Source organism: Phoxinus phoxinus (genome assembly GCF_949152265.1).
Source record: "Phoxinus phoxinus genome assembly, chromosome: 13".
NCBI lineage: Eukaryota > Metazoa > Chordata > Actinopteri > Cypriniformes > Leuciscidae > Phoxinus > Phoxinus phoxinus.
This window is the reverse complement of record NC_136888.1, coordinates 7,030,519-7,056,325: the sequence shown is the minus strand read 5'-3', so window position 1 is coordinate 7,056,325 and position 25,807 is coordinate 7,030,519. Positions and strand designations below refer to the sequence as shown.

Sequence of the window (25,807 nt, the reverse complement as noted above, 5' to 3'; positions counted from 1 at the left end):
CCTTCCCCTCCCCCTCACTCCACCTGTGTGTGTGTGTGTGTGTGTGTGTGTGTGTGTGTGTGTGTGTTTTAATGTTAAAATTAATTAAAATTAATGTGCTATGATGCACATTATAGTGATGTTTCCAAGCACATTTTTTCGCTTTAAATTATTTAGTTTTGGCTTGTTTATAGTTATTTTTTAATTCTTGTTCTTTTCTGAATATTATTAAATTTAAAGGATTTGTTGTGGAATATTTTGAGTGTATCATAAAATTAGAATAATTCTCTCGGTTTAGTGATTCCCTAGTTTTTTTTTTCATTCTTTTTTTTTCATTTTTCTAATCATGTTATGTGTCTAAGAAATGTCTTAAGCCTTGAATTTTTTTATATGTTTTATTAATAAAGTAAAGGCATAGAACCAGTTTATTTGTAGTGCATTGACAATAGTTTTATAAAATTAGATAATTAATTAAATTAATAAAAACACAATAACAAAATTACAAAAAACTAAATTAACTTGCTATATTTCAGATCAATATATTTGTTTTCCTTACATTTTTAATTAACTTCATTCTCATCTGAATTATAAATAATTTATTTCTGTATAAAATAATACTACCCCTAAAAAACACATTTGGTTTTTCTTTTTTAATCAATACAGAATGTGTAACTTAAAAATAAACAGATTAGTGCTCTGTTTGAGGACAAGAAATTAAAACCAATGCAATATGATGAATGTCCAAAAGATGGCAGCGACAGACTGTTTTTAAATGGAGTTGGATAAATATTTTTAGCTTTTAAACTGTGTGTGTGTGTGTGTGTGTGTGTGTGTGTGTGTGTGTGTGTGTGTGTGTGTGTGTGTGTGTGTGTGTGTAAAAGCAAAAAATATTTATCCACACACACGCACACACACACAGTTTTTAGATGTCCTCAAACTCTTTCTTAAACAAATTAAAATTTACATTTGTGAATATTAAATTTGGCAAGAAAATGTATAAATTAATTACAAATTTAAAATGAGAAGGGTCTAATATCAGAGAGTATGTTTGGTTTATACAGAAGTTTGAATATAGATTGGCCTGCCTAAGTTACCTTTTAACAACGTTTGAAAAGTAAATCCAAAATACTTTTACAATTCACACAGTCCCAAAACACATGATTGTCTCTTCAAAATAATGACAAAAGGAGCACATGGGGTACAACTATTATTAAATTTAGCAAGTTTATAGTTAACTGGGTAACAACTGTGAACAATGTTAATAGAGAATTCAACAATAATTTGGATTTCTTCACCACTAATACTAACCGTTTGATGACGCATTAGAGATACTGAAAGCTGATTGGCCTTGATGGTTATGTATGCGGAAATGGGCAAATTTAATTCATAAGATGAAGTCCGTTTTATTCTCCCTTTTTCCACAGATTTTTAATAATAATACTGCTATGAAAGAATCTCATATTAAAGAAATGTAAACATTAAATTTGTAACTATTTAATAAATCAGATTTGACGTGTGCTCACGTGCTCTGCTCTGCTTATATGTGTGTGCGTGTGAGCATATGAGTGATTCGAATTTGTAGTTGCTATAGCGACGGTTGTTATGAATTCTGCATTTATATTTACACTTAAAACGATCGCAGTCTGTCTGTTGTTGGTTGAGAGACGAGGCGAACTTACAGACTTTTTCAGAGAATTTTCTGAGCAAATCTTGCGAATTTGAAGCTGATTTCTGAGAGGAGACTTTTATTCTAGAAGGACATCGGAGGATATATCCTTTATATAGAGATATATTTTTTAAATAATATTTTTTAATTTTTGCGTCATTTAATTTCTGAGAATACTTTTCATTTGATTGTTGTTTTCTTATTTTAGAAGGAGTTATTTAATTGTTTATTTTTAGGGGAGTATTTCTGAGGTGATTTATATTTTATTGTATTGTATTTTGTGTTGTATTTTGTATTGTTTTTATTGCCTTTTGGAGGAGGATGTCCATGGCTCACATGATGGGTGAAAGAGGAGGTGAGTGCTTCAGTTTTTCATTTAGGTTTATCCATGGTATGATGTTGTACAATGACTGACTACATTAATGTGAAGAACCCATTTGATCACATTTATTTGATTCCTTGCATGTGAAATAAACTTTTGTATTGAACTGAAGTAAAATGTTGTACTGACATTGATTATTATTATTAAAGCATTACTAACTATGTGATGTGTGAAACATTCCATCCTTAGGCCGCTCCAGATCCAGGAGAGCCGCTTTCTCTCAGACGGCTGGTCAGGAGGTTTGGGGACGCGGTTATGATGACCGTGATCAGGATCCGACCCAGACACAGAGCCAGGATCTTCCTGGATATTTAACAGCTCTGTCTTCTGAGTTTTCTGTGTCCACAGGTCAGGCTCACGGGGCGAGGGCGAAGCAGAGGCCAGATGATGGACGTCAGGATCACGGGACGAGGGCGAAGCAGAGGCCAGATGATGGACGCCAGGATCACGGGACGAGGGCGAAGCAGAGGCCAGATGATGGACGTCCGTCCACTTCATATGAACACTCTCGCAGAGGTCAGAATAGGTTTTTAATAAAGAAGTAATGGCTAAGTTTCTATTTCTATTTTCAATGGCTGATTTGTCATTCTACTAATACTAATACTCTAATGAGAGTTAGTAGACATGTAGGTGCAATGTTACTTATAGACAACCGAATGTGTTAAAAGGAAATAAAGTGAAACCAAAGTAACAATTGATGTGACCACTGACATTGATTATTAATATTATAAAAAATAAAACAAAAACAGCTTTTGATGTCTGAAATGTTCCATCCTCAGGTCGTTCCAGATCCTGGAGAACGGCTTCCACACATTCTTCTCCGGGCATCACGTCATCCTCAGCTTGGTCCCTCTCTGAGGTCCACGTGGAGAGGAGGTGTAGAGAGTCGTTGAGTCTGAGCAGCCGAGGCTCGTACAGCGTCGAGTGGAGGTGGAGTGGCGATGGATCGGAGAGCTCAAACCAACAGGGTTTGTCCGGGTCCGTCAGCCTCGAAGGGTTTCTGTGTCCTCCGCTGCCGGGTCAAGTTCCTGTCGAGTCACCAGAGACTTCAACTGGCCGAACTGCTCAGGGTGCCGTGGAGGATTCTCCAGTGAACAAGAGCTCAACAGGTGACACTGAAATAAGGCTGGGCAGTGTAAAGTCTACAGATAGAGATTTTGCTATTTCATGCATAACTGACTCAAGGTTTTAACATGTTAATGTCCGGTCACATTTACTGTTGCTCAGCAAAATTTCGCTGAAATATTCTTTCTGATTTCTTTGTGTAAAGAAAACACTTTATTTTGATAGTCCCTTTTGAAAAATTATGTTGACTTTACGTAACTTTGCAACTACATGTCAACTTATTCTAACCCTAACCTTACCAGTCTACTAATACTCTACTAATACTCTACTAATACTCTACTAATACTCTACTAATACTCTAATGAGAGTTAGTAGACATGTAGGTGCAGCGTTACTTATAGACAACAACAACAAAGGGACCATCAAAATAAAGTGAAATCTATTTTTTTAGGAATATTTCAATTGAACGTTTAACTAAAATTTTCAAAACATTCCGAGAACATTCAAAAGTAACGTTCCCATAATGCAAAATTATAAAATATAATGTTCCTTTAACCAAGAAAATCATTTAGAATTGTGTGGATAGCGTGAAACATTCCCATTACTTTAGATTTGTATCATTACAGAATTTAACAGTAAAATGTAAGTTATGTCATTATATCATTGCTTAATTTGACGTCAGAGATGTGTCTAATAGTTGTTTTCAATTGTTTTTTCTTCATTTCAGAAAAAGCTCCAGAACGTAGGAAGAGGAAAATACCTGGTTGTCTCCGCAGGTTCTGGAAGGCTATCAAGTGTGTTTTCTGCTGCTGTTCCTGTAGTGCTGTGAATGTTGTGGAGCCTTTCGTTCCTCCAGCAGATCCTGATCCTGAACCATCATCCCCTGCTCCAGATCACTCCGGCGTCGAGCCAAATAATGGTAAATCATTATCTCTCCAACATTATTTTAAACAGTATTATCTTGTTTTCCACTCAAAATAAGACTTGCTTTTAGAGAATATTAATATTATTTCTCCCATTATAATATTATTTTCTCAACCAGGACGTTTGATTTTTTTAAATAAAACAATGGATCTAGCAAGCTAATAATTGTCTCATATTTTTCTGTTTGTTTTTCAGAGTCCTTTGAGTCTCTCTATAACGTGGACAAGATGATTGGATCCGGAGGATTTGGCAGGGTGTTCCTGGGAACACGCAAATTTGATGGCAAAAAGGTAAATCTTACTGAATTGTACAAACATTTTGCTCTTACAAAACACATTTAAAACAATTAACAGATAGTTTAATACTTAGAAGGTCAGGCGCTTGAATACTGTCACTGTTATTGAAACTTTTTTTTTTTTTTGCAGGTTGCCATCAAGCGGATTCGCAAGATTGACAACGATCGTTATCTTAATATTGTAAGTTGGACAAAACCTGAATGTGTATTGAGTTGTTTAAGTGCAGATTACTGTAGTCAATACACCCGTAGGAAGCATTAGGTGTAAATGTGATCAATATAAGCCTAGAGGCACCAAATAACTTTGAGCTGGAAAGGCTCTTTTGAACGCATCTAAAAATATGAAAGAAAAGTACATTTCAAAATGATATGTTTTCTTCAGATTTTTACCCAGCTAACCTTCTGTCTACTACTTCTCTCTAGCCTGGACATCCCGAACCTCTCGTTACAGAAGTGGCGCTGCTGATGATGATGAGGCGAGAACCCATAAGCCCCTTCGTCATACAACTGTACGAGTGGTTTGAACATCCTAGAGAATTCACTCTGGTTATGGAGTATCCTGAACCCTGCGAGAGCTTGCTGGACTTCATGACTCGTAATCAACAAGTGTATGAACCAACAGCACGGTCCATCATGAGACAGGCTGTGCTGGCAGTGCAACACTGCATCCATCGTGGTGTTTTCCATAATGACACTCATCCGCAGAATTTCCTGTTGAAGAAAGACTCGGTAGACCTCAAGCTGATAGACTTTGGCTGCGGTCAGCTATTTAGCAGCGATGGCTACGACAGCAAAATATACATTGGTGAGCATTCTGGGAGTGTGGAAACCTGAATGTAGTGACTTACTAATTATTTGCTTTAAAAAAAAAAGCTCAACAATGTGCAAATGTCTTTCTCTCAGGAATACAGGATCACATCCCACCTGAAGTCTTGACAGAACCTCGATTCCACGCCGTCCCAGCAAATGTCTGGTCTCTAGGAGTGTTGCTGTACAAGATGGTGAACGCATGTCGTCCTTTTCACAATAGAAGAGAAATCACACAAGCCAAAGTTACATTTCATAACTCCAACTTATCCAAAGGTGAGTGAATAATATTGATTACATTGATAAACACACACATAAAGCAAAGGCTTTGTACAGAAACAGTTAAAGGTGAAGTATGTAAGATTTTTTATATATAGCTCAGCGTATAGCGAGAGTTTGGGGCAAGAGCCACGGGAAAAGAAATGCAGCTTTAGTTACAGAAGTGAAAGCCAAAATTCACTGCATTCATACCTTCAAAGATTAAACAGGTCATGAACACGTCAAAGTGAACAGAGCATTGTGATGCAGAAAGGCACATTTTCATAAAGGCAAATGCAACACAGCTAAAAGTATTCCTAATATGTATTTTAAATATGCTTTATTTTGTCATTTATTCCACTCGCTGCCACTAGTGTCGCAGAAACTACATACTTCACTTTTACTTTTTAAAGATAAGGAACATTTTACAGTATATTAATCATGTTTTAGATGCTGTTTTCATAGATGCCAGGTCACATGGTCATGACTAACCAGCTCTCTCCTTGTTAAAATGTGTACAGAGTGCAGGGATCTGATTAGCCAGTGCCTATCCCGGGATCCAGCTAAACGCCCGACGTTAGAGCAGATGTTACAACATAGATGGATTAGTAGAGATCTACAGTAGATTGGAGAAGTTCAGGAGATTCACTCGATCAGTTTCAGGTGTGAGGAAGTGTAACAGAGTAGGATTATATCTTTTGTCTTCAATTCTGGATTATTTGTAGTGAGATTTTCAAATTTGTGTTCATTGTAATGTTATTGTTATAGTCAAGATAAGTCACCTTCATTTATATAGGCTTTATACTATATAGATTGTTTTAAAGCGGCTTCATGTAGTAAACAGGAAAATAACAGAATCCGTGATGCAAACAGAATTCAATTCTGTTCTAGCTCTAAAAAATCATTCATGAGTTGACTTGTTCATATAATCTTTGTGTTGGATAGGAAATAACATGCTTGCTGAGAGCTTGAGCTCGAGACTTGACCCGAAGCCTGAAGTCCAACACCAACCTGGCAGAAACTCAGAGCCTGTCCACGTCTGAGCGAGAACATGAGAGACTGCAAGACTGGAAAGAAGTCATCAAGTCATCACAGGCACATTTGCTTTGTTTCAAAAGTCAAGACAAGCTATCTTTATTTATATAGCAACGTATTTATGACCAATCTGTATATATGACCGATCTGTATACGGGTCAAAGACGAGACTTCACCATTTCGTGTCCGCATCAAATTAAATTAACAAAAGTAATTTTAGATACATAAAAACCCTGTTAAATGCAAGTAAAGAGTCTACCTTAAAGGTGACATATTATGCCCCTTTTCACAAGATGTTCTATAAATTTATGGTGTCCCCAGAATGTGTCTGAAATTTCAGCTCAAAATACCCCCGGATCATTTATTATAGTTTGTCAAATTTGCCCCGTTTTGGGTGTGAGTAAAAACATGGCGTTATTTTGTGTGTGACACACTATACATACAGTCGGCATCTAGTCATAGTTGGGGGCGTGGTCTGGCGTGGCGAGGGTGGAGTCGGCGGGGGGGAAACACAGCGAACATCGTGTGTATTTGAATGACAAAAATCTCGTATTGCGAGTCATTGACGCCTGCCGACCGACAACTGTACATTGCAAAATTAACTGCCATAGGTTATGATGGCCCTTATTTAATTAAAACTGGGTCAATGACCCAACCAAATGGCCGGAGGTGTCGTTTCCAGACATATTTTGCATTATTAGCCTATAACTCAATCAACTTTCGTATATGTTGTATACTATAACTTCATAAAACCTTGTCACTTGTACGTATATGCTTCACTTCAAACTATTAATCCTTTTGTAAAACGGTGATCAGTAGTACGAAGTTGCCGAGGGACTGTGCTGACAGTTATCCCTAACTCACCGACTGCAGTCTGTATTGAGTGTAGACCTCGAACTACTCCCTAGGTTCACGGCTCGCGTCATTACGTAGCGATTGGCCTCCTTTCCGGTTCTGTGTGTTTATTAGGAAGGATGTAGAACTTCAATTCATAATTTGTTTGTTTATTGGCGGTACAGAAAACGACACAGCAACTCTTCGGCATGATTGTCCCGTGTATTTCAATTAGAGCCAAGGCAATGTTTTCCCCCACGGGCTAAATTCACATCACGTGACGGGGCGTTCCCGGACCAACCGTCTGTATGTATAACAAAACATGTGAATAATCTCATCCAAAATCTCAGAAATAACTGTAGCGAGTGCAGCCTTACAGAGAGACTCAGGAAGATTCAACTTTTAGACTGAACCTGGATGTTTCTGAATTGGTCAGTGGAGACATTTAGATATTGTGGAGTTACATTGATTCCTCTGTTTCTGGGGGATTTCCGTTAAAAATAAAATGAATCCACTGCTCTCTTGTCTCATCTGAGGCTGGGACTCTATAGTGTTCAGTGCTCGTCTGTCCGACAGAACAGTTTACATGCTTTGCTCGAACTTTTGCCATTGTGTCAGAACTGGTTACACTGTTGTTGCTTGTGAAAACGGCTGGTGTGTGTAAACGTGCAGATTAAGAGCCGGTAATATTATAATAAGATCCTCTTCCTACGTCAGAAGGGGAGCGAAATCTGATCGGCTTATTTTTGACATGCTTACAGAGAAAGGCTTAACAAACAAAGTTTTTATGTTTTCTGGGTTGGTAGATGCACCGGGGACTCGATTATATGTCACCTTTAATATTTCAAATAACTTTTGTGAAATAATGTTAATAATGTTAATAATAATGGTAATAATGTTCCAAAGTGTAAAGTTGTCATTCAGTGTAATGGTCTGGAGTTTGATTTTGCCATTACATCTTTAAATAAACATAAAATACCAAGATAAACAAAAAAAAATGTCTTGGCATGTTCACATAAGTGTTGGCTGTGTTATGTTAAAAGTATCATGTCTTATTATTTTTAAGTATTAAAAAAAAAAATTTGTCCAGAAAATGCAGTTTGTCAGAGGTCATTCGGTGAAACAGGATCAAGAAGCCGTTCTGAAATCATATAAAAAGCAGATAGTCATTCGACAGTCTGTGACATCATCAAGTGGCACCCTGAGATCATGTGGTGCCGCAGAAAAGTGGGTTTATTCTTAAATATTTGATAATTACACCTTTTCATGGTGTGGTAGCCTGAGTTACAAAAACGCATATCATTCAGTGAAATCCCACAAAACACTTATATTATTAGATTTTTTGACAAATAAGCAGATGTTGTGAATAATTGTGATTAATTTTGCTGGTCAAGCTCATTGTTTAATATAGTGGCCAGTTGATGGCTGTCAATATCAGCTGAAGTCGAAGTTTTGTCATTCAGTGTAATGCAAATTCTTCAAAAAACTGAATGGCAGTATCACTGTATACATTAAACAACTTTAACAAATAACAATTTTAGCATCTCATTTATAGTACAGATGAATGCTTAGCACTGACATATATGTTAAACTTAATATTTTTTGTATCGTTTGTGTTTTCTTAAAATGTATTTGGTTTAATGTGTTTATATTTTGGACGATGCATTGTTTCTTTGTATGCTTTCTTTTTATTTGCCCGATGTTTTATTTGATTATTTTATGTTTTATTTGCACTTGTAGTGCAAATCTGTTGCTTTTAAATACATTTTTACTTGACTTTGACTTTAATTTGTGTTATTGATTTATTTTAGATGCTCACGAACAGAGAGAGTTGAAAGGCACTGTAAAAAGTAAATGCAGACCCAGTTCTCTTAAAGGCCATTCACACCAAGAAAAATAACTATACTGGTAAACTTTATTAGCTTCCGTCCACTTTGACGCTCTCGCCGCCGGCGGTGTGATATATGTTGTTGTGAATTTATATAAAGTTACATTTAGGTATTAACCATATTTAGGCCATTAGACATACAGTACCTTGTAATATGGATCCTAAATGAAATATACTATTCACAATTGGTCGTCATATAGCTACAAAACATGTCCTACATAGCATTTTATGAAGACAAACACAATTTAACCCTTTTCTAAAATTCCAAGGACCATTTAAAAGAAAGAGACAATATTGTTGTGACAATATTTTTTCACACAAAAAAGTTATTTATTAACAGCATGACTTGGTTATTTATTAACAGCATGACTCCTGTAGATGACTCTCCTATGGCTTGCCACTCTTCTTTAATTGTTTTTTTATCCTCCTGTCAAAGTGCTCCCGCTCACTGATCAAAATAAATAAAAAAGCAAAAGTTGAATAGTGGTAGAAACAATGGTTATTTATAAATAATGGCAGGATGTCATGTTTCAAAAAAAAATATTTTATAGGATCCTTACAGTACCTTGCATCAATGACAGGTCCTCGCAGGAATTTCTCCTCAGCCTCCAAGATGAACATGTTCCACAACAGCGAGAGCACAGATGATGGACTACCAGAGAAAGAATTGAGATTTATCACAGCCCAAATTACACCTTGATTATATATTGTTTAATATTAAGCACACAACTATTATTTTTAGAGCAATGGTCTAACATTATGGATAAACTATTTGACATTAAAAACAATGTGAATCTAACTAACACACAAGACCTACCTCTGGAAAAAGGACATGCATAATGAATCTGATCTGGTCACTGTGTGTGTGTGTGTGTGTGTGTGTGTGTGTGTGTGTGTGTGTGTGTGTGTGTGTGCTGTCCAGAATTTAAGTCAGGTGAGTGTAGATAACATCAGTTTGCTCCTGATCTTCAATGAACAACGGCACAGGCACTTTCTTGATGCAACACTTGGAAAAAGTGTCAAGCCACTTTGATTTTTTTTGTCCATTGATGATGGACTGTGCAGAGAAAATGGAAAATGACATTAAAAACATTTCCATGTATGTGTAAGTTGTTTATTTACTAGACAAGCTATTGGTTTAGAATACAGTTAAAAAAATGCATTCTTGATGATACCTGAATGTGGTTATCGGTTCCTCTAGCCACAATGAAGTCCACCAGAGCCTGGTTGGACAACATTCGGTTCCTCTCGGCAACAAGTCATGTGTTAATCCTGGAAAACACCTGTAAAGAGGTCGTAATGTCCCTTCAGTCAGGCATCTTGCCTCCTCGGTCCAGTGGGCGAACCTTTTCCCATGCCTTTTAAAAAGAAAGAAAAAAAATCTACTTTGTTGGCCCCCAATAGGACAACTCTTGTTATGGACAATAATCAGGCTGCATTGATAATTTAATGTATAATTAATAATTACATATAATTAATGTATAATGTATAAATAATTTAGTGACCTGTAATGCCTCAGTTTGGTCAATTATTTATATTGACAAGGAAGGAACAAAGAATGAAACACCAAACTGAGATGTAAAGAAACTAATACACACTCCCCTCTGTCTCAAACGCTCAATTAGACGTACACCACTCCCTGATTGCAGGCATGTCAAGCTAACAGAAATTGTAATGTCACAGGATTATCAACATTTAATTTGTTAGAATTCAATGACCAGCAATAAAGTACAACTTTATAGCAACCTTCTAAGGAAGAAAATAGAAAAGCTCACCGAAGTGAAATTATATGGAGGGCATACCGAAAAAGTGTAAAGATTAATTTCCAGAATTTTTTTTTTTGCTTTAGTAACATTTTTTAATAGCTTACCATGAGCATGAAAACTCCACAATCAATGCTGTTGGAAAGACCTTTAGGATACAAATATATTGAAAAAAAAATACTATGGCAGTCAATGGGTACAGTCTACTGTTTGGTTACCGACATTCTTCAAAATATCTTTCTTTGTGTTTAGCAGAAGAAATAAATTAATACAGGTTTGAAACAACTTGAGGGTGAGTAAATGATGACAGAATTTTAATTTTAAAGTGAACTATCCCTTTAAGAGTGGCTTCAGTACCTATAGGGACGCATAATCCTGGTTGTAGCTAGGAGTACAGAGAGTGTTATGACAATCCATTTCACATTTAAATTACCTTTGCTTTATGATATAGAGGGTAAAAACACCCCTCCATAAAACCAACATAAAATAATAATCAGTCAATAATAAGTACAGTAGTCAAAGCTGTATAAAACGTGATACGCAAATGTTTTTTGAGCTACACCATAACTTGTAAAATCTTACACATAACAGAAAATGTTCTGGGCCGGCAGCTTTTGTCCATTTTATACTCAACGCGTCCGCACGAGCGCGAGTCTCCGCTGACTGCGCGCGCACCTCTCCAAACGGTCGAGGCGTTTATACTTGACGCGTCCGCACGTTGTTCTATTCTTTGAAACTACAGGGGGCGACTCGAGTAATTGTCCTCTCTAAACCATCAGGAATCGGTGAGAAGAAGAAAAAACACGTGACAATGTTTAGTTACCACCACCAATAGGGATGTTCGCCGTGACGTCACGACTCGCTCTGGTTGGCAGAAGAAAAGTAATGACCGCTTAAAGCGCAGCGCAAACACAGAAGAAAATGGTTGTATCGTGCTTTGTGATCGGCTGTGTTAACAGGTTCGATAAGAGTAATAACCCCAAGAGCTTCTACCGCGTACCTAAACAGCCTGAATCAAGAAAGAAAGCTTTGAATTTCTGCAATTAGGCGTCTATACCCAGCGGAAAACAATGGGAGCCAGCGGGCCACGATCGCGTCTGCTACCTACATTTTGCGTTAAAAATTAAAACTAATTTTGTAAATAAATGTTACTAGTAGGTTCTATCGCATTGATGGGTTAATTAATGAATGAATAACTGTACAAAATACCGCGGAAGACGTGTCAAAGTGTTTGTTTACATAACTTTTTGTGCATGCTGTGACTGAGCAATGGAAGTATAATAACACTGACATACCCTTATAAATTAATGGCAAATTATTGTATTTTCATTCATACATTTTACGTATATGTTAACCAATGTTATATATCAGAGGTAAGATAATTTTGAATATAGCCCATGGATAAATTACACCTGTATTTTTACTCTAGTTGTAACATATTTACCAGTTATCCTTAGTTACAACAAGTAATATTCGTAATTATTACTTAATTTATAGGCATCTAAAGATTTGTACGCCTTCATCGACTCTCTGGTAAACATAGATGGCGTGTCGATGAGATACAGATAGATGTCGCCGAATGTCAAATCTGGCCATGTGTCCGGGCTTTTGCTCCAATTCTCACTCAGGTGATATTGATCAGGCAGAGAACATGAACCCTGGTTATATAAAAGCTTAACCTTATATCTCTTTTTTGGTTCTTCGGACAAATAATTAGCATATGCTGACAAAACACAGGTAGACTGCTGGGAGTCTGCGACATGTTTTGGTTCTTTCTGCCAACCAGTTCGCGACCACGCCCATATCGTGACGTCACATTTGACTCCGGCGAACATCCCTATACAAAAATAATCGTGTAAAACCCAGTAAACCCTGAGATTATTACTTGTGACATTAGAACAAAATATATGTAGGCTAGCCTATATGGGAATACATGTACGTATACAAATAAATTAACGATCTCTTAAATATTTTCTAATTTCACTAAACATTTCATTAACTTTCGTGTACATTTGTATTAACCATGGACATTTATGTCAATTAAAAAAGCTTTTTATGCTATTGTATGCTCATTTTTTAAATGTAAGCAAATAATTTAGGGGTGCTGGTGTGATGAGAAGTCGTTCATCTTCGGATGCGGAGCCGCGCGCGATGTTACAAAATCTGCCGTGCACACCGCCAGGCGAAACGGGCCCTTGCGCACCCAACGCGCACGACCGGCAACACCGCAATGACGTAATTTTTGCCGCGTGCACTTCGCGCTCTTGCGGACGCGTTGAGTATAAACAAGGCTTAAGGGATCTACACTGTCTTTCCATGTACCGGTAGTAATTACATACATATCAGCAGTATATAGCTCTTTGCCCTGTGAGAGCAAATGGAAATATTAAGAAGACTACCAATTGCCATTCATATTTGAAAAAAAAAGTATAAACTACAAATAGCTTATTTAAAATCATGTGAAAAAGATATATACATTCGCTCGAGCATCTCCATAAATGAGTTTCATGCAGGCATTTCCAATCTGCAAGAAATAATCAAGATAGTTAGCAGCACATACACAAAAGTTCTTTCTACAAAGAAAACAAAGAGCATACATTGCGCTCACAGCTGTACTTTTCTGGTCCATGAAAAATATCTACATGAAAACGTTACTACTTACATCAGACTCCATTTCCCTTCTCAAACCCAGTGTCCACAAATCTTCTCTTAAGAGGCATGTCACTCTCTCCTCATCAATGACCTCATCGGCCAGCCGCCCCGTGTCCAGGATGTATCTGAGCTGCAAAGGACAAAAGAAAGACTAAATGCTTCATATTTTGTTTAAATAGGCAACTTGTCTTTATAAAATGGATGTTTTAGTTAACACAAATTGTGGATGTTACAATACAGGCTACTGTGGACAGTATGTTTTAGCATTGATAGTGAAGACATGAACAACTACCAATTTGTCTTGTAGAAGATTATGAGGCTTCATCCAAGGTTGAGCTGAATACTCATCTGCATCCTCCACAATCATATCCTCATCCACTTCCTCCATGTTCACATCTGCAGAGGTTTCTATGGGAATAAAACGAAACAATCTCGGTCGTGAATAATGAACTCCAATGGAAAATTACTGTAAGTTAGTGCAATTACTTTATCCATACCCATGCCTGTAGCAGGGGTAAGGCCATTGCACACTGAGTCCGAAATTCGCATCCGAAATTTTCGCACGTTAAAAAATAAATACGACCTCACGTTATGTCAATCACGCTTGCACACTGCCTCCGAAACTTTCGTCCGTCATAAAAAAAATCGAAACGGGTTAGATTTTCTGCGTTTTTCGCATCCGTAACAAGCAGTTTGAATGGTGTTTGAATGGTGCTTTGACAATTCAGAGCCACCGAATCACGAATACGAAAAAACGCATACGAAAATTTCGGACTCAGTGTGCAATGGCCTGTAGACTTGTAGTCAAGACCGCCTAAACCGAGACCAAGACACTACTAATGCCGGGCGTACACCAAAGGATTTTCACAGTCCCAGACTAAAGACCGGCAGTCTTTAGGAATCTTACTGGAGTCTCGGCGCGCTCGCGTCGTCTCGATCGTTAAATGTGAGGGGATAATCTGCAGTCGGCAACCCGATTTATGCCAGTCTTTCTCTAGTCTTTCATATCAAACATGTTTGATATTATCGTTAGTCCTAGCGTAGTCATAGTGACGTAAAACAATCAACAACCAATAAATTTGTTCTCAGAAAACCGGAAACAGGAAGCCATCAGTCACAACAAAGAAACATGTCAACGGACGTGGAAACACAACGAGCGCCAATGGCGCCAAGTAGGCGAAAATGGACCGTGGATAAAGAGGAGCGCCTTGTCGAGCACGCAAATGCGTCTCTATAGCACGTAGTGTGTTTATCGTGCAATTTATACGCGAAAATGAGTTTTTACGTGGATATGATACGCAGTTTTGCGCGTGCATATGATACGCACTTTATTGCGTGATTTACACACGCACCCAACACCACTAATCCTACCCAAGCGTATAATACACACGCACCACACTGCGTGCTATATAGACGCATTTGGGGTGATCGGGTTGGGGCAGAGCAGCCGTGTCTTTTTGATGTAAACTGCCATTTATACCACGACAGAGTGGAAAAAGAAAAGAAGTGGACCGATATTGCCGAAGCCATCGACATGCCTGCATTTAAAATTATACCCTTTCAAGACATTTCAAACTATTGTTCTCATCATATAATGATATAGATTCATAACCCCCATACAGCAAGCCCGTAGGCAGGGGGGGTTCGGGTGGTTCGAATGAACCCCCCCTCACTGCCTAAGGTCCAAAATTTAAGTCGGTAAAAAAAAAAATTAATGTGATTATTGTCATCATTGTTTTATTCAATGCTTGTGACAAATATTCTGGGTTGCTGTTTCAAATAAACATGATATACGCGCGGCACGTCCAGATAGCTTCGCACCGAGCGCACGTCAGAAACAGAGGACAGGGTGTGTGTGTGTTCATCTGAGTCTCATTGGTCCGTCACTGCCCGTCAATGTCAGAATAATTGAGATGACCAATCAAATCAAAGTAGGCGGGCTTTATGTTCACAGAAGCGGCTGAGCGTGCATTTTAGCAGCAGCGCGAGGCGCACCTCGACGCGTCAGTAGTTTATGCTCAAGTGCAGATAAGATGTAAGTAGCTAAACTAAATATTTCATATTTGACAGCTGTTTTAGGTCATACATGTTAGAAATAATCAGGCAAACTAATAAACTTTGTCTAATTTCGCCATTTTTAACCGAAAATAGGCCCATGTAACGTGATTCATGTAACTTAATGTAGCTAATAATTAGTTAAGGCAAACGTTACTCTGTCATTGTGAGGGGAGGGGACAAAAAACATTAACGAAGCCGTTTTCATCATATAAGGCACAGGTTAATATGAATGTGTAGCCTACACATTGAGAATTAATATTATAATATAATGTGTAGTCTTCAGTAAATTAAGGTGACTCAAAGTGCACCAGATTAATGAATTTATCTTTAAAATGTAAAAAAAAATCTTACGGGGGTGCATGCCCCCGGACCCCCCTAGAGGTAACAAGCTCCACTTACAAAAATATTGTAGGCTATTTGATGTTCTATGAAAAAGACAAAAGTAATTATCTTATAATTAAAAAAACGTAGCCTATACATGATCAGTAGTTTTTCACCTCCTTTTTTTTTATTTATTTTTTTATTAGTGCATAAAAAGTCACCAAAATGAAGTATTTGAACCATCATAATTAAATACAAAAGGTGGAGAAAAACTGCAAAAAGGTCCACTTTTGGGAAAAAAAGAACCCCCCCTTTCAATAGGCTGGCTACGGACCTGTACAGTCATGTGAAAAAGTTAGGTCATCCCATTAAATAGTCAACTCTTTATTAAGGGATGTTCACATAACAATGTCTAAACAATGTCTTTATTGTAATTAAACAATATAAATTCACATATTTTTACTCATCAAACAAAGAATATCCATAAAAATGCCTATTTTAATGGAGGAAAAAAATTGTTGTAGTCTTGTAAATAGTGTCACTACAAGATTCAGTGTTTGTAAAATCTTTAGTCTGAGACTGTGAGTCTGTGAAACCAAGTCTTTAGATGTGAGCTGATAATCTTATAAAGTCTTTTCTAAATCTTTTCAAAGTCTTTAGGTGTACAGAAGGCATAAGACCAGAGGGTATCGAGACCAAGACCAAGACCAAGACCAAGACCAAGACAGACCAAGTCAAGACCGAGACCAAGACCAAGTCGAGACCAAGACCGAGACCAAGTCAAGACCAAGACCAAGTCGAGACAAAGACCAAGACGAGACCAAGACCAAGTCGAGACCAAGACCAAGTCGAGACCAAGACCAAGTCGAGACCAAGACCAAGTCGAGACCAAGACCGAGACCAAGACCGAGACCAAGTCGAGACCAAGACCGAGACCAAGACAAGACCGAGACCAAGACAAGACCAAGACCAAGACAGACCAAGTCAAGACCGAGACCAAGTCGAGACCAAGACCGAGACCAAGTCAAGACCAAGACCAAGTCGAGACCAAGACCAAGACCAAGTCGAGACCAAGACCAAGTCGAGACCAAGACCAAGTCGAGACCAAGACCAAGTCGAGACCAAGACCAAGTCGAGACCAAGACCAAGTCGAGACCAAGACCGAGACCAAGACCGAGACCAAGTCGAGACCAAGACCGAGACCAAGTCGAGACCAAGACCGAGACCAAGTCGAGACCAAGACCTAGACCAAGTCGAGACCAAGACCTAGACCAAGTCGAGACCAATACCAGGACCAAGTCAAGACCGGAGGGGAAAAAAACAGACTAGTGTTGAAGCTAAGCAATAACTTGTATGAATTCAAGAATAGCAGCATACTAGGGTTCAGCCGCAGTTTACATTCAATACATATTAGACGGTATTACTTCAACTACACAGGCAGAACAATACAGAGACAAACTATGCCGTGTGTGTGACTGTGAGCTCACTGTAAATGTTTTTGCAGACTGGGTGAGATCAACTGTGTGTAGCAATTGCATGACGGCTGTTACTGCACTATTAGAGGATTGAGACTCCCTTAACTTTTGTGTACTGTTGAGAACTGACATGACTGGTACTGACTGGTTCATCTGACAAAACATCAAAACACCTCCAACACCATCTTGCTCCTCCAACAACTGTCTAAAGAATGAGAAATATGTAACCAATTGAAATTATACTTAATGTGTAGATGAAATCGTAACATCAAATTAAAGATACACAATTATAAACTTGGATTAGGCCTAATGTTTAGTCAACACAACAGAGATATGCAGATGATATTTAAGACCATTTATTTAGTCTAACACCATCTTAAATACAATACTGTAATCAAACAACACACACACACACTGTTGGCGGTGCGCTCAAAGTCATTTGTCAGTTGTGCAGTTACCCAAAATCTTCTGAATGAAGTTAAAACCCATCATGTCACTGATATGTGGTTTTAAAATAAAGTGATCAAGGTGCTCGTTGCCGCTGCGATCAGTAGAGCGGATACAGTGTTTTCTCGTGTGGCTCGCGCACACGCCGTACTGTCTTCACTCGGACGCACGCTTCAATCCATTGCGGATACTCTCTATTCGTTATGGAGAAATCACAAAACATAATGCACACAAACGTGTCCCTGCTTGATATACAACCACTGATGAACATAATCAGTTTTGATGAGAAAAGTCAAGTCAAGAATATTTGTATAGCGCTTTTCACAATACAGATTGTATCAAAGCAGCTTCACAGTATTAAATTAAAATAATAATAAAACGTCCATGTTTGATAATGCTAATCAGTAGTATTATTCATTGATTAATTAAATTGAATATCCCCAACTGAGCAAGCCAAAGGCAACAAAAGAAAAAAAACGAACAATAAAAAAACAATACAATAATTACAACAATGAAATGACAGATGTAGACGTCAATAAAATCAAGTACAGTGTATATCAGACGTTGATATAAAAGGGTTAATTGATGAGTTTGATATTAAAAGATGATATAATATTGGACCACATGCAAATAAGGAAACATTACATTGTACTTCGCAAAGCTTAGCAATAACAGACTAAACAAGTGCCATTAAAGTGGCTTGATAAATATCTCTACTGTGTTACTTACTGGTCACTTGGCGAACGTCTGTTGCACCAGAATGAGTAGAGGACTCTGAAACAGCTTAATTGGATAACACAAAATATTGGTACATGACAACATCTGTACAAGTAATACCAAGAACCAATTCTAAAGTGGTATTGCAGTAATCCAAACATTACCAAGAACAGTCTGGTGGTTGATGTTCAGCACCACTTCTGTCCCAAATACTTTTTTTCTAGTCTTCTCAAATTATTCTGACTGTTGTGGTGGTGGATGATACTTCTCATGAGGAAGACGTGGGTTGATGGAAGGGTCATATTTAGAAAGTAGTTATTTTTCTTTAATTTTCAAAAGAACTGCTCCGCAACCTGGCTATTCACTTTACAATTAAGTTGGGCTACAAGACCAATGTTAAAAATCCCAATTAGTCAGTCTACTGGGAGACAAGTTTGCGTGCTGCATCTCCTGAGAGACGGGCAGGAGAGAGAGATCCATCAGTGGACTTTAGGACATCCTTTGTGCAGGAGCTAGGAGAATGTCTGCGTCAGCATCAGGAAAAGAGACAAAGCCTGCCTCCTCCCTCACCACCAAGGTCGAGTAGACAAAGCACTCTTCCATCTCCACCGGCCTCTATGCTTCCCACACCCTCTGCCCAATCTAGTAGAGAACCACCGGACATGCATGCAGGCCTAAATGTTCATGCACGTCCTGAGCCACCAGTTCCCTGTCAGGGGAACTCAACTTTACAACACCCAATGAATGTGAATCCGATTCCACATTACCTGAATCGGCCACGAGGTGTCAATCAAGACTTATCTCAAATCTGCGGTTTTGGTCATCCAGGACTTTATCCCAGTGACCCTCAGTTAGCGAGGAGTGATGCCCACCAATATAGTCAAATGCCAGGAAATGCTTTCTACTTTCCAGGTCCTTTATGCCCTCTATGGATGCCGCCGCTAATGTCAATTTACCCAGCTTATGTTCAAAACGGTGGAGCATTTAGGCCTCCGTATTTCCCTTATCCTTTTCCTGATCTGCCATATGCCTTACCTGTCCATCCAGAGTATGTGGCTCCAATAGCTGCCGCACGACAATCTCCTCAGGCTCCCCACGGGCCTGTACCAGCTCCACCAGTTAGAGTGACAGAATCTGCTACTAATCCCCTAGTCATGCCTGCTTGTAGTTCTCACCATTTGCCTCTGGGCCCAGCACTAGCCGATCCTGGTAGGCACCTAGAAGAGTATGCAGCCAGTCACCCTAGAAATGTTCAGTGCCATTCTGTTGCTGATATGATTCCCACAGTCTCGGCGTCCCAGTCTCATGAAGCACCTGCTGATTGGGTGCATTCTCCCCGTAGGGTTCATTCTACGACAGCTGCTCACTCCTGTCTTCCAGCCCAGTCATCAGTTCCTGTGTCCTACACATCAGTGCCCCCTGTTCAGCTCGGAAGGTCAGCATATGAGAGGCCTTCATTTCCGTTTTTTAGAAGAGAAGACCCTAATGAGTTTGCAATGCTAAATATGGCTTTGGAGAACTTATTGCCACTTGAGGAAAATGAGCAGTATAAATATCATATCCTTCTTGATCACTTGAAATTGGATTCAGCCCCTCATCTTGCCCTTGCTTATGCTCATCATCCACAGCCTTACACTACTTCTTTAACAGCTCTTCGGAAGAGGTACGGCCAACCACACCATCTGGTGTTAAGAGAAATTACTTCAGTCCAGAGCCTTCCAAATGTTCGCTCTGGAGATTCTCAAGGATTCAGTCAGTTTGCCGTACGTATTAGAGCTTTGGTAGGCATGCTTCAGTCCTGGGGCCATGACGAAGGTGCAAGGGAGCTGGCCTGTGCGTCCCATGTCCATCAGCTGCTTAGTAAGCTCCCCGCTGACCAGGTTGCCAGTTTTGCCAGACAAACTCGATTATTAAGACCAGATGTGCCGTATAATCTGATAGACTTTGCCAACTGGCTAGAGGAGGAAGCAGAATGTCAAAGTTTGGCTGTTCAAGTGAGTGAGTCATCACGGAGGGTCACAGGACCACTGGCCAGAGATCATTCCACCGCCACTTTCTTTCAGGGTGTAAGTCAGGAAGAGAGAGCTAGAGATCACATCCAGAATCAAAGCACTAATCCTCGTGTGAAATTCTCCAGTGAATCTGCATCCCCATCCTGTGCTTTCTGTAACAGTCAAGCTCACCATCTTAGTCGGTGTCCGGAATTTCAAGAATTCGATGCAGCAGCCAAGGAAAAGTGGATTACGGACAATGGCCGCTGCTGGAAGTGTGGACGTTCTCATTGTTCATCTAACTGCAACTTAAAGAAAGGCTGCCCCCAATGCAAAGTTCGGCATTTAGGAATCCTGCATGAAGTGAATACCCGTAAAAGTGAGCAACAAATTCTCTATCTGAGTAGGCCCAGTGGATTCAATTCGGTACTCCTGAAAGTGGTAAGAGTTGTCTTGACTCATAACGGGAAATCTCTGGAGACCTATGCCATTCTGGATGATGGTTCAGAAAGAACCATGCTCCTGTCATCTGCTGCGGAGAGTTTAGGCCTCCATGGGGCGACTGAGACCTTAATCTTGTGCACAATCAGACAAGGCACAGAGAAAATTGCGGGTGCTACAGTGTCATTTTCAATTTCATCAGCTTCCCAACAGCAGAGGAAATATGAAATCAAAGATGCTTTCACTGCTAAGCAACTACATCTACCTGAGCAGACTTACCCTATCACCACTCTGCAGAGACGTTATCAGCACCTCCAAGGCCTGCCGTTGCAGGAGTTTCTTAAGATCAGACCATTGTTGTTGGTGGGTGCAGACCATTCTCATCTCTTGTGCTCTACGGAATGTGTGAGATTTGGCCCCCCTGGAAGTCCAGCTGCCCTGCACACTTGCTTAGGATGGACGTTGTATGGGCCGACCTCTCTGGTGCAGGAATCCAGCACTGCTATCCAGTGTCTTCTCACTTCGCTTGATAAAGACCAGTTACAGAGGGATGTGGAACGATTGTGGCAGATCGACATATTTCCATATTCTAAGAATCCTAAAGATGTTATTAGGTCCAAGCAGGATCAGCAAGCCTTTGAGTGCCTAGAGCAACAAACAGAGCGCCATGAGATTAATGGAATACAGAGATATGCCACTCCTTTGCTCAGAGTCAAAATGCCCCCTTATTACATGTGCCTGAGCCTGAACCAGAGCCTTTAGCCGAACTCACAAACCCTCTAGTGAAGCCTGCATCCGAATTCCCGAAGCCTTCAGCACAATTCCCGAAGCCTCCAGTGAAGCCTGCAGCCGAATTCCCGAAGCCTCCAGTGAAGCCTGCAGCCAGACCCCCGAAGCCTGCAGCCGAACCCCAAGAGCCCCCAGTGAAGCCTGCAGCCGAACACCTGAAGCCTCCAGTGAAGCCTGCAGCCGAACCCCTTGGCTACGTGTCATCGAACATCTCGGACACGGATCCGATAACGCCAAATATTCTTCTGATGGGGCGGCGAGACGCGTCCCTTCCACAAGTAATGTATGCCGACTCTGAGCTCTTGACCCATAGGAAGTGGAGACACAGTCAGATCCTTGCTGACAGGTTCTGGGTTAGATTTATCAAGCATTATCTCCCAAGCCTTCAGTCCCGTCAGAAGTGGAAAACGGATGGTCCCTCTATCTCAACTTCTGCTGTGGTCATGGTGATGGATCCTCAGCTCCCTCGTAGTTCCTGGCCCATGGGGACAGTCGCTAAGGTCCTGCCCAGTTCTGATGGCCGCATTCGAGTGGCTGAGATCGTCATAAATGGCAAACAATTTATCCGTCCAGTTAGCCGATTAATCGTTCTTCCTGCCTTTCCCACTGCTCCTACTGTATGAGTGGGATTTCTTTGGACAAATATGTTGTCATATTTGAGGGCGGCTGTTAAAAATCCCAATTAGTCAGTCTACTGGGAGACACGCCCACTTCCTGGAAACTTCCCTCACCTGAGGATAACTACCTTACCAATCAACCTCACTAGTGTGTCTCTCTTTGTGCTGACTGTTTGCTCCTCTGCTTGCTGCATGTGTTTGCTGCGTCTTAGACTTTGTAAGTTTATTTAACCTTTTTGTATTGATATGAATTTGATAACTGTTGATTTATTTAAAGATTTCCTTTGTTTATGTGAATGTATACTTATTATTATAATTTGTATCAGTAAAGTTAACTTTGTTTGATTGTAGACACCAGCAATATGCAGCAGTTGTAAAGCCATATTAAGGAAATGGGATAATGAAGAAAGAAAGCAAATGGCAATAAATCAATTGAGAATTAACTTCTGGACTCATTCCTGTTCTAATCGACACACCATTCTGGTAGCACTTATCCTTAACCAGCCAAACACAAAATATTATACAACCAATCTTGCGGAGAGCATCCCGTTCGTCTTTTGAATTGTCTTCATGAAATTTGTCATTAAGGACACAGTGCTCTGCTGAGCCTGTAATTGGGTGGCCATGGCTGTCTGGGACTTGTTTTTTTATACTAAGCCATGGCAAGGAGATCTTCAGCTTTCCTTCCTTTGCCATCTTTATGTTGCCATCTGTTCAGCTAAACGACCTTCAAGTGGCGTGAAGATTAACGTCTCAGGATAGCGAAGATTGGTGTGTGTGGCCAGTCCCCGTGCAAAATCATAGATGACTACATTGGGTATGTGTTTCCATGATAGGAGGACATCTGCAAAGTCTCTCGGACTCTCTGCGCGCAAACAGCATTTGATGCTATACACAATTCCACAAGGGCACATGACCACAGCCCATCCTCCTGGGAAAAAAACATCTACGTCAGGCAGCAGTAATAAAAGTATAAGACCTACAAAGGTAAAGTGGCAGTCACAAAGGTAAAGTGTCAGTCACAAACATACCAAAACACAAGCATTTGTTTCTTACCAGAGGCACCCCAAATCTTTTCGAATACTTTGTCATAAGTCTGTCAAGATTTCATCTCAGATGAAAGCCTCTCTAGGAGGTCACTTTTTGAGCCAATGGAATCAACACCACTTTCCTTGCACAGTTTCCTTATCACCGATACCTAAAAAACAAATCAAAATACAGTTGCTGCAAAAATACTTACATGCTACTTAGCCAAAGAAACACTTCACACTAGTCACAGAAATTAGAAATGAAATCAATTTGACCTTTTTCTTATAAAGCTAATTTTTAAGTCTATCTTCAGAGACAGTTATTTCGCAAAGCTCAGCTTCTTTGGCTTGGTGGATTTTTTGGAACTCTGTGTTCAGGCATTGACTGGACTTGCGAGTATTTCTTCCAATCCATGGTGCCCAAAAGTGGTAATTGGGGTGGACAGTGAAGGGATTGTCGCTCTGTTCTTAAAGGTGCTCTAAGTGATCTTGCGCGTTTTTTAGGACAAAACATTTTTTTTCACATACCGCAAACATCTCACTATCCGCTAGCTGCCTGTCCCCTGATGACACTGTAAAAAAACGCGGTCTCTGCAGAGAGCCCAAGCTCCACAAACAGCAGCAAAAACAAACTGAGCAATAAACAGAGCAACCCGCAGCACGAAACATAACAAACTGTTCTAGCCAATAACCGACAAGAATGATGTGGGGTGGGGTTTGGGGGGTTATTGCGTGGGAGGGTCTAGCTAGCCTCCGTTTTGTTTGATAATAATTCAAACATCAACAAGAGGTTACGCCTCTTATAATATAAATATAAAATTATTGTGACCTATGTGAAGGAGAATTTACACGTGCGTCACGTTTAGTCAATAAAACACTTCCGCATAGGATACACCTGTGTATCCTCGCTCATAGCTCCTCTGGAAGCCTCCTCACTCCTCGATCCTCGCCTCCTCACAGTGCAATTAGAGAACTGAGATGTCCTTCAAGATGGCTGAGCTCGATCGGTTTCCGGGTCAGGATGGAGGACGGAGGAGCGAGGAGACGAGGTGGGATATTGAGAAGCACCCCAGGTCTGCAGCCTCCCCCTACTCATTAGCTGGAAAGAAAAAAATCGATCTGTGATTCCATGACATTGTTTTCCTAAACCGTTATCGTTATAGTTGTGATGTGGACTCTGCTCTTCTTTTTATATTTAGAAAGATTTTTTTGAAATATAGCTTAGAATGATTTTTTAAAAACACTGAATTACATTTTAGTGGGTGTCTTCTGTAAACCATGGTAAAAAAAAAAAAACATGATAGTCAGTATTTAAATTTAAATTAAATAAAAAAAAAGCATTTTTTTAAGCTCTATTACACATTTATTTTTTGATGCTTGAAACTAGGGGTGCACCGATCCGACTTTTTCAGTCCCGATACCGATACCGATGCCTGGGCTTTGTGTATCTGTCGATACCCGATACCGATACTATTATTAAATTAATAATAAACTGTATACCTTCTTTTAAGAGACTAAAGGCACATAACAGATGTATGTAATGTGTTGAATTCTTATTTATTTATAAAACAATTGTGCATTCAAATCGAAAATAGAATGTAATCAAACTTCTTTAAATAAATGTAAATAAATAAAATATAGCAGTGGAAACACAAAACAGTGTATTGGTCAAACATACAATAGTAATCTGACAGTTACCAAACATTGTAAACATGTAAACAAATATTTGAATTATTATAAATGTATAAATTGTAAATTTGTTATTTAACAATTGTGCATTCAAATCTAAAATATAATGTAATCAAACTCTTAAATTAAAATAAATAAAATGTAGCCACAAGAAACAAAACATTCATTGGTTGAACATACAATAGTAATCAAACAGTAACCAAACATTGTAAACATGTAAAACATCTAAAGTGCAAAGTCCTGCAAACAGGAATTTAAAATGCAACATAGCAGCTGAACCTGAGAATAAACAAATAAAAAGTTGGTCGAACAACAACTTGATCACACATACATATAATAATAACCAAACATTGTAAACATGTAGTGCAGTGTCACACCACCATCACAAACATGACCTGTGAATGCTCACTTAATCAGCCATGGCAAATTCTTTCTCATGAAGACAACATTTCTGCTCTCTCTGCTGAGTCTATTTCTCTTTTCATCCACAATGTTGGAAACGGTGCTGAACACTCTCTCGCTTTCTACACTAGTGCAGGGGGCACAGAGGTATTTTGTGGCAGTGGCAGCAAGACAAGGTAATCTGTATTTGTTGACTCCCCAGTACTGGTATGGGTTGTCTGAGGCAGCGACGGTTTTCTCTGCAAGATATCCACGCAGTTGGACTGCAGGGCTCAAACTGCTTG

At 39.4% G+C, this 25,807-nt stretch overlaps 3 protein-coding genes across 12 annotated transcripts in view; 2 read left to right on the top strand and 1 right to left on the bottom strand.

Moving 5' to 3' along the window:
* The first annotated feature begins 1,979 nt into the window (after positions 1–1,979).
* Positions 1,980–2,743, top strand: LOC307009526 (uncharacterized protein). Its single transcript, XM_079633316.1, has 2 exons — positions 1,980–2,000; positions 2,217–2,743. Exons 1-2 carry the CDS (start codon positions 1,982–1,984, stop codon positions 2,570–2,572), a joined length of 375 nt encoding a protein of 124 aa, XP_079489442.1. The 5' UTR covers positions 1,980–1,981; the 3' UTR covers positions 2,573–2,743.
* Positions 2,663–8,076, top strand: LOC307009505 (serine/threonine-protein kinase pim-2-like; the record flags this gene model as incomplete). Its single annotated transcript, XM_079633297.1, has 8 exons — positions 2,663–2,687; positions 2,807–3,136; positions 3,820–4,011; positions 4,212–4,306; positions 4,442–4,492; positions 4,735–5,116; positions 5,215–5,394; positions 6,322–8,076. 8 exons carry the CDS (start codon positions 2,663–2,665, stop codon positions 6,417–6,419), a joined length of 1,353 nt encoding a protein of 450 aa, XP_079489423.1. The 3' UTR covers positions 6,420–8,076.
* Positions 8,077–9,497: 1,421 nt separating this feature from the next.
* The window catches only part of LOC307009107 (uncharacterized protein), an 82,366-nt gene continuing 66,056 nt past the window's right edge, over positions 9,498–25,807 (bottom strand). For 5 of the 10 annotated variants that reach the window (XM_079632560.1, XM_079632563.1, XM_079632559.1 and 2 more), the window contains 7 exons: positions 13,841–13,956; positions 13,559–13,678; positions 13,373–13,420; positions 11,004–11,044; positions 10,309–10,491; positions 9,699–10,190; positions 9,498–9,581 (listed from right to left, as the gene is read on the bottom strand). In XM_079632560.1, the coding sequence (XP_079488686.1) occupies positions 10,064–10,190; positions 10,309–10,491; positions 11,004–11,044; positions 13,373–13,420; positions 13,559–13,678; positions 13,841–13,936 (615 nt within the window). In that variant the 5' untranslated portion in view covers positions 13,937–13,956 and the 3' untranslated portion in view covers positions 9,498–9,581; positions 9,699–10,063. Of the gene's footprint in view, positions 9,582–9,698; positions 10,191–10,308; positions 13,679–13,840; positions 15,343–18,578; positions 18,633–23,460; positions 23,967–24,327; positions 24,494–25,807 lie in introns of those variants that run through there. The other 5 variants (XM_079632562.1, XM_079632561.1, XM_079632565.1 and 2 more) reach the window with 5 other exon arrangements.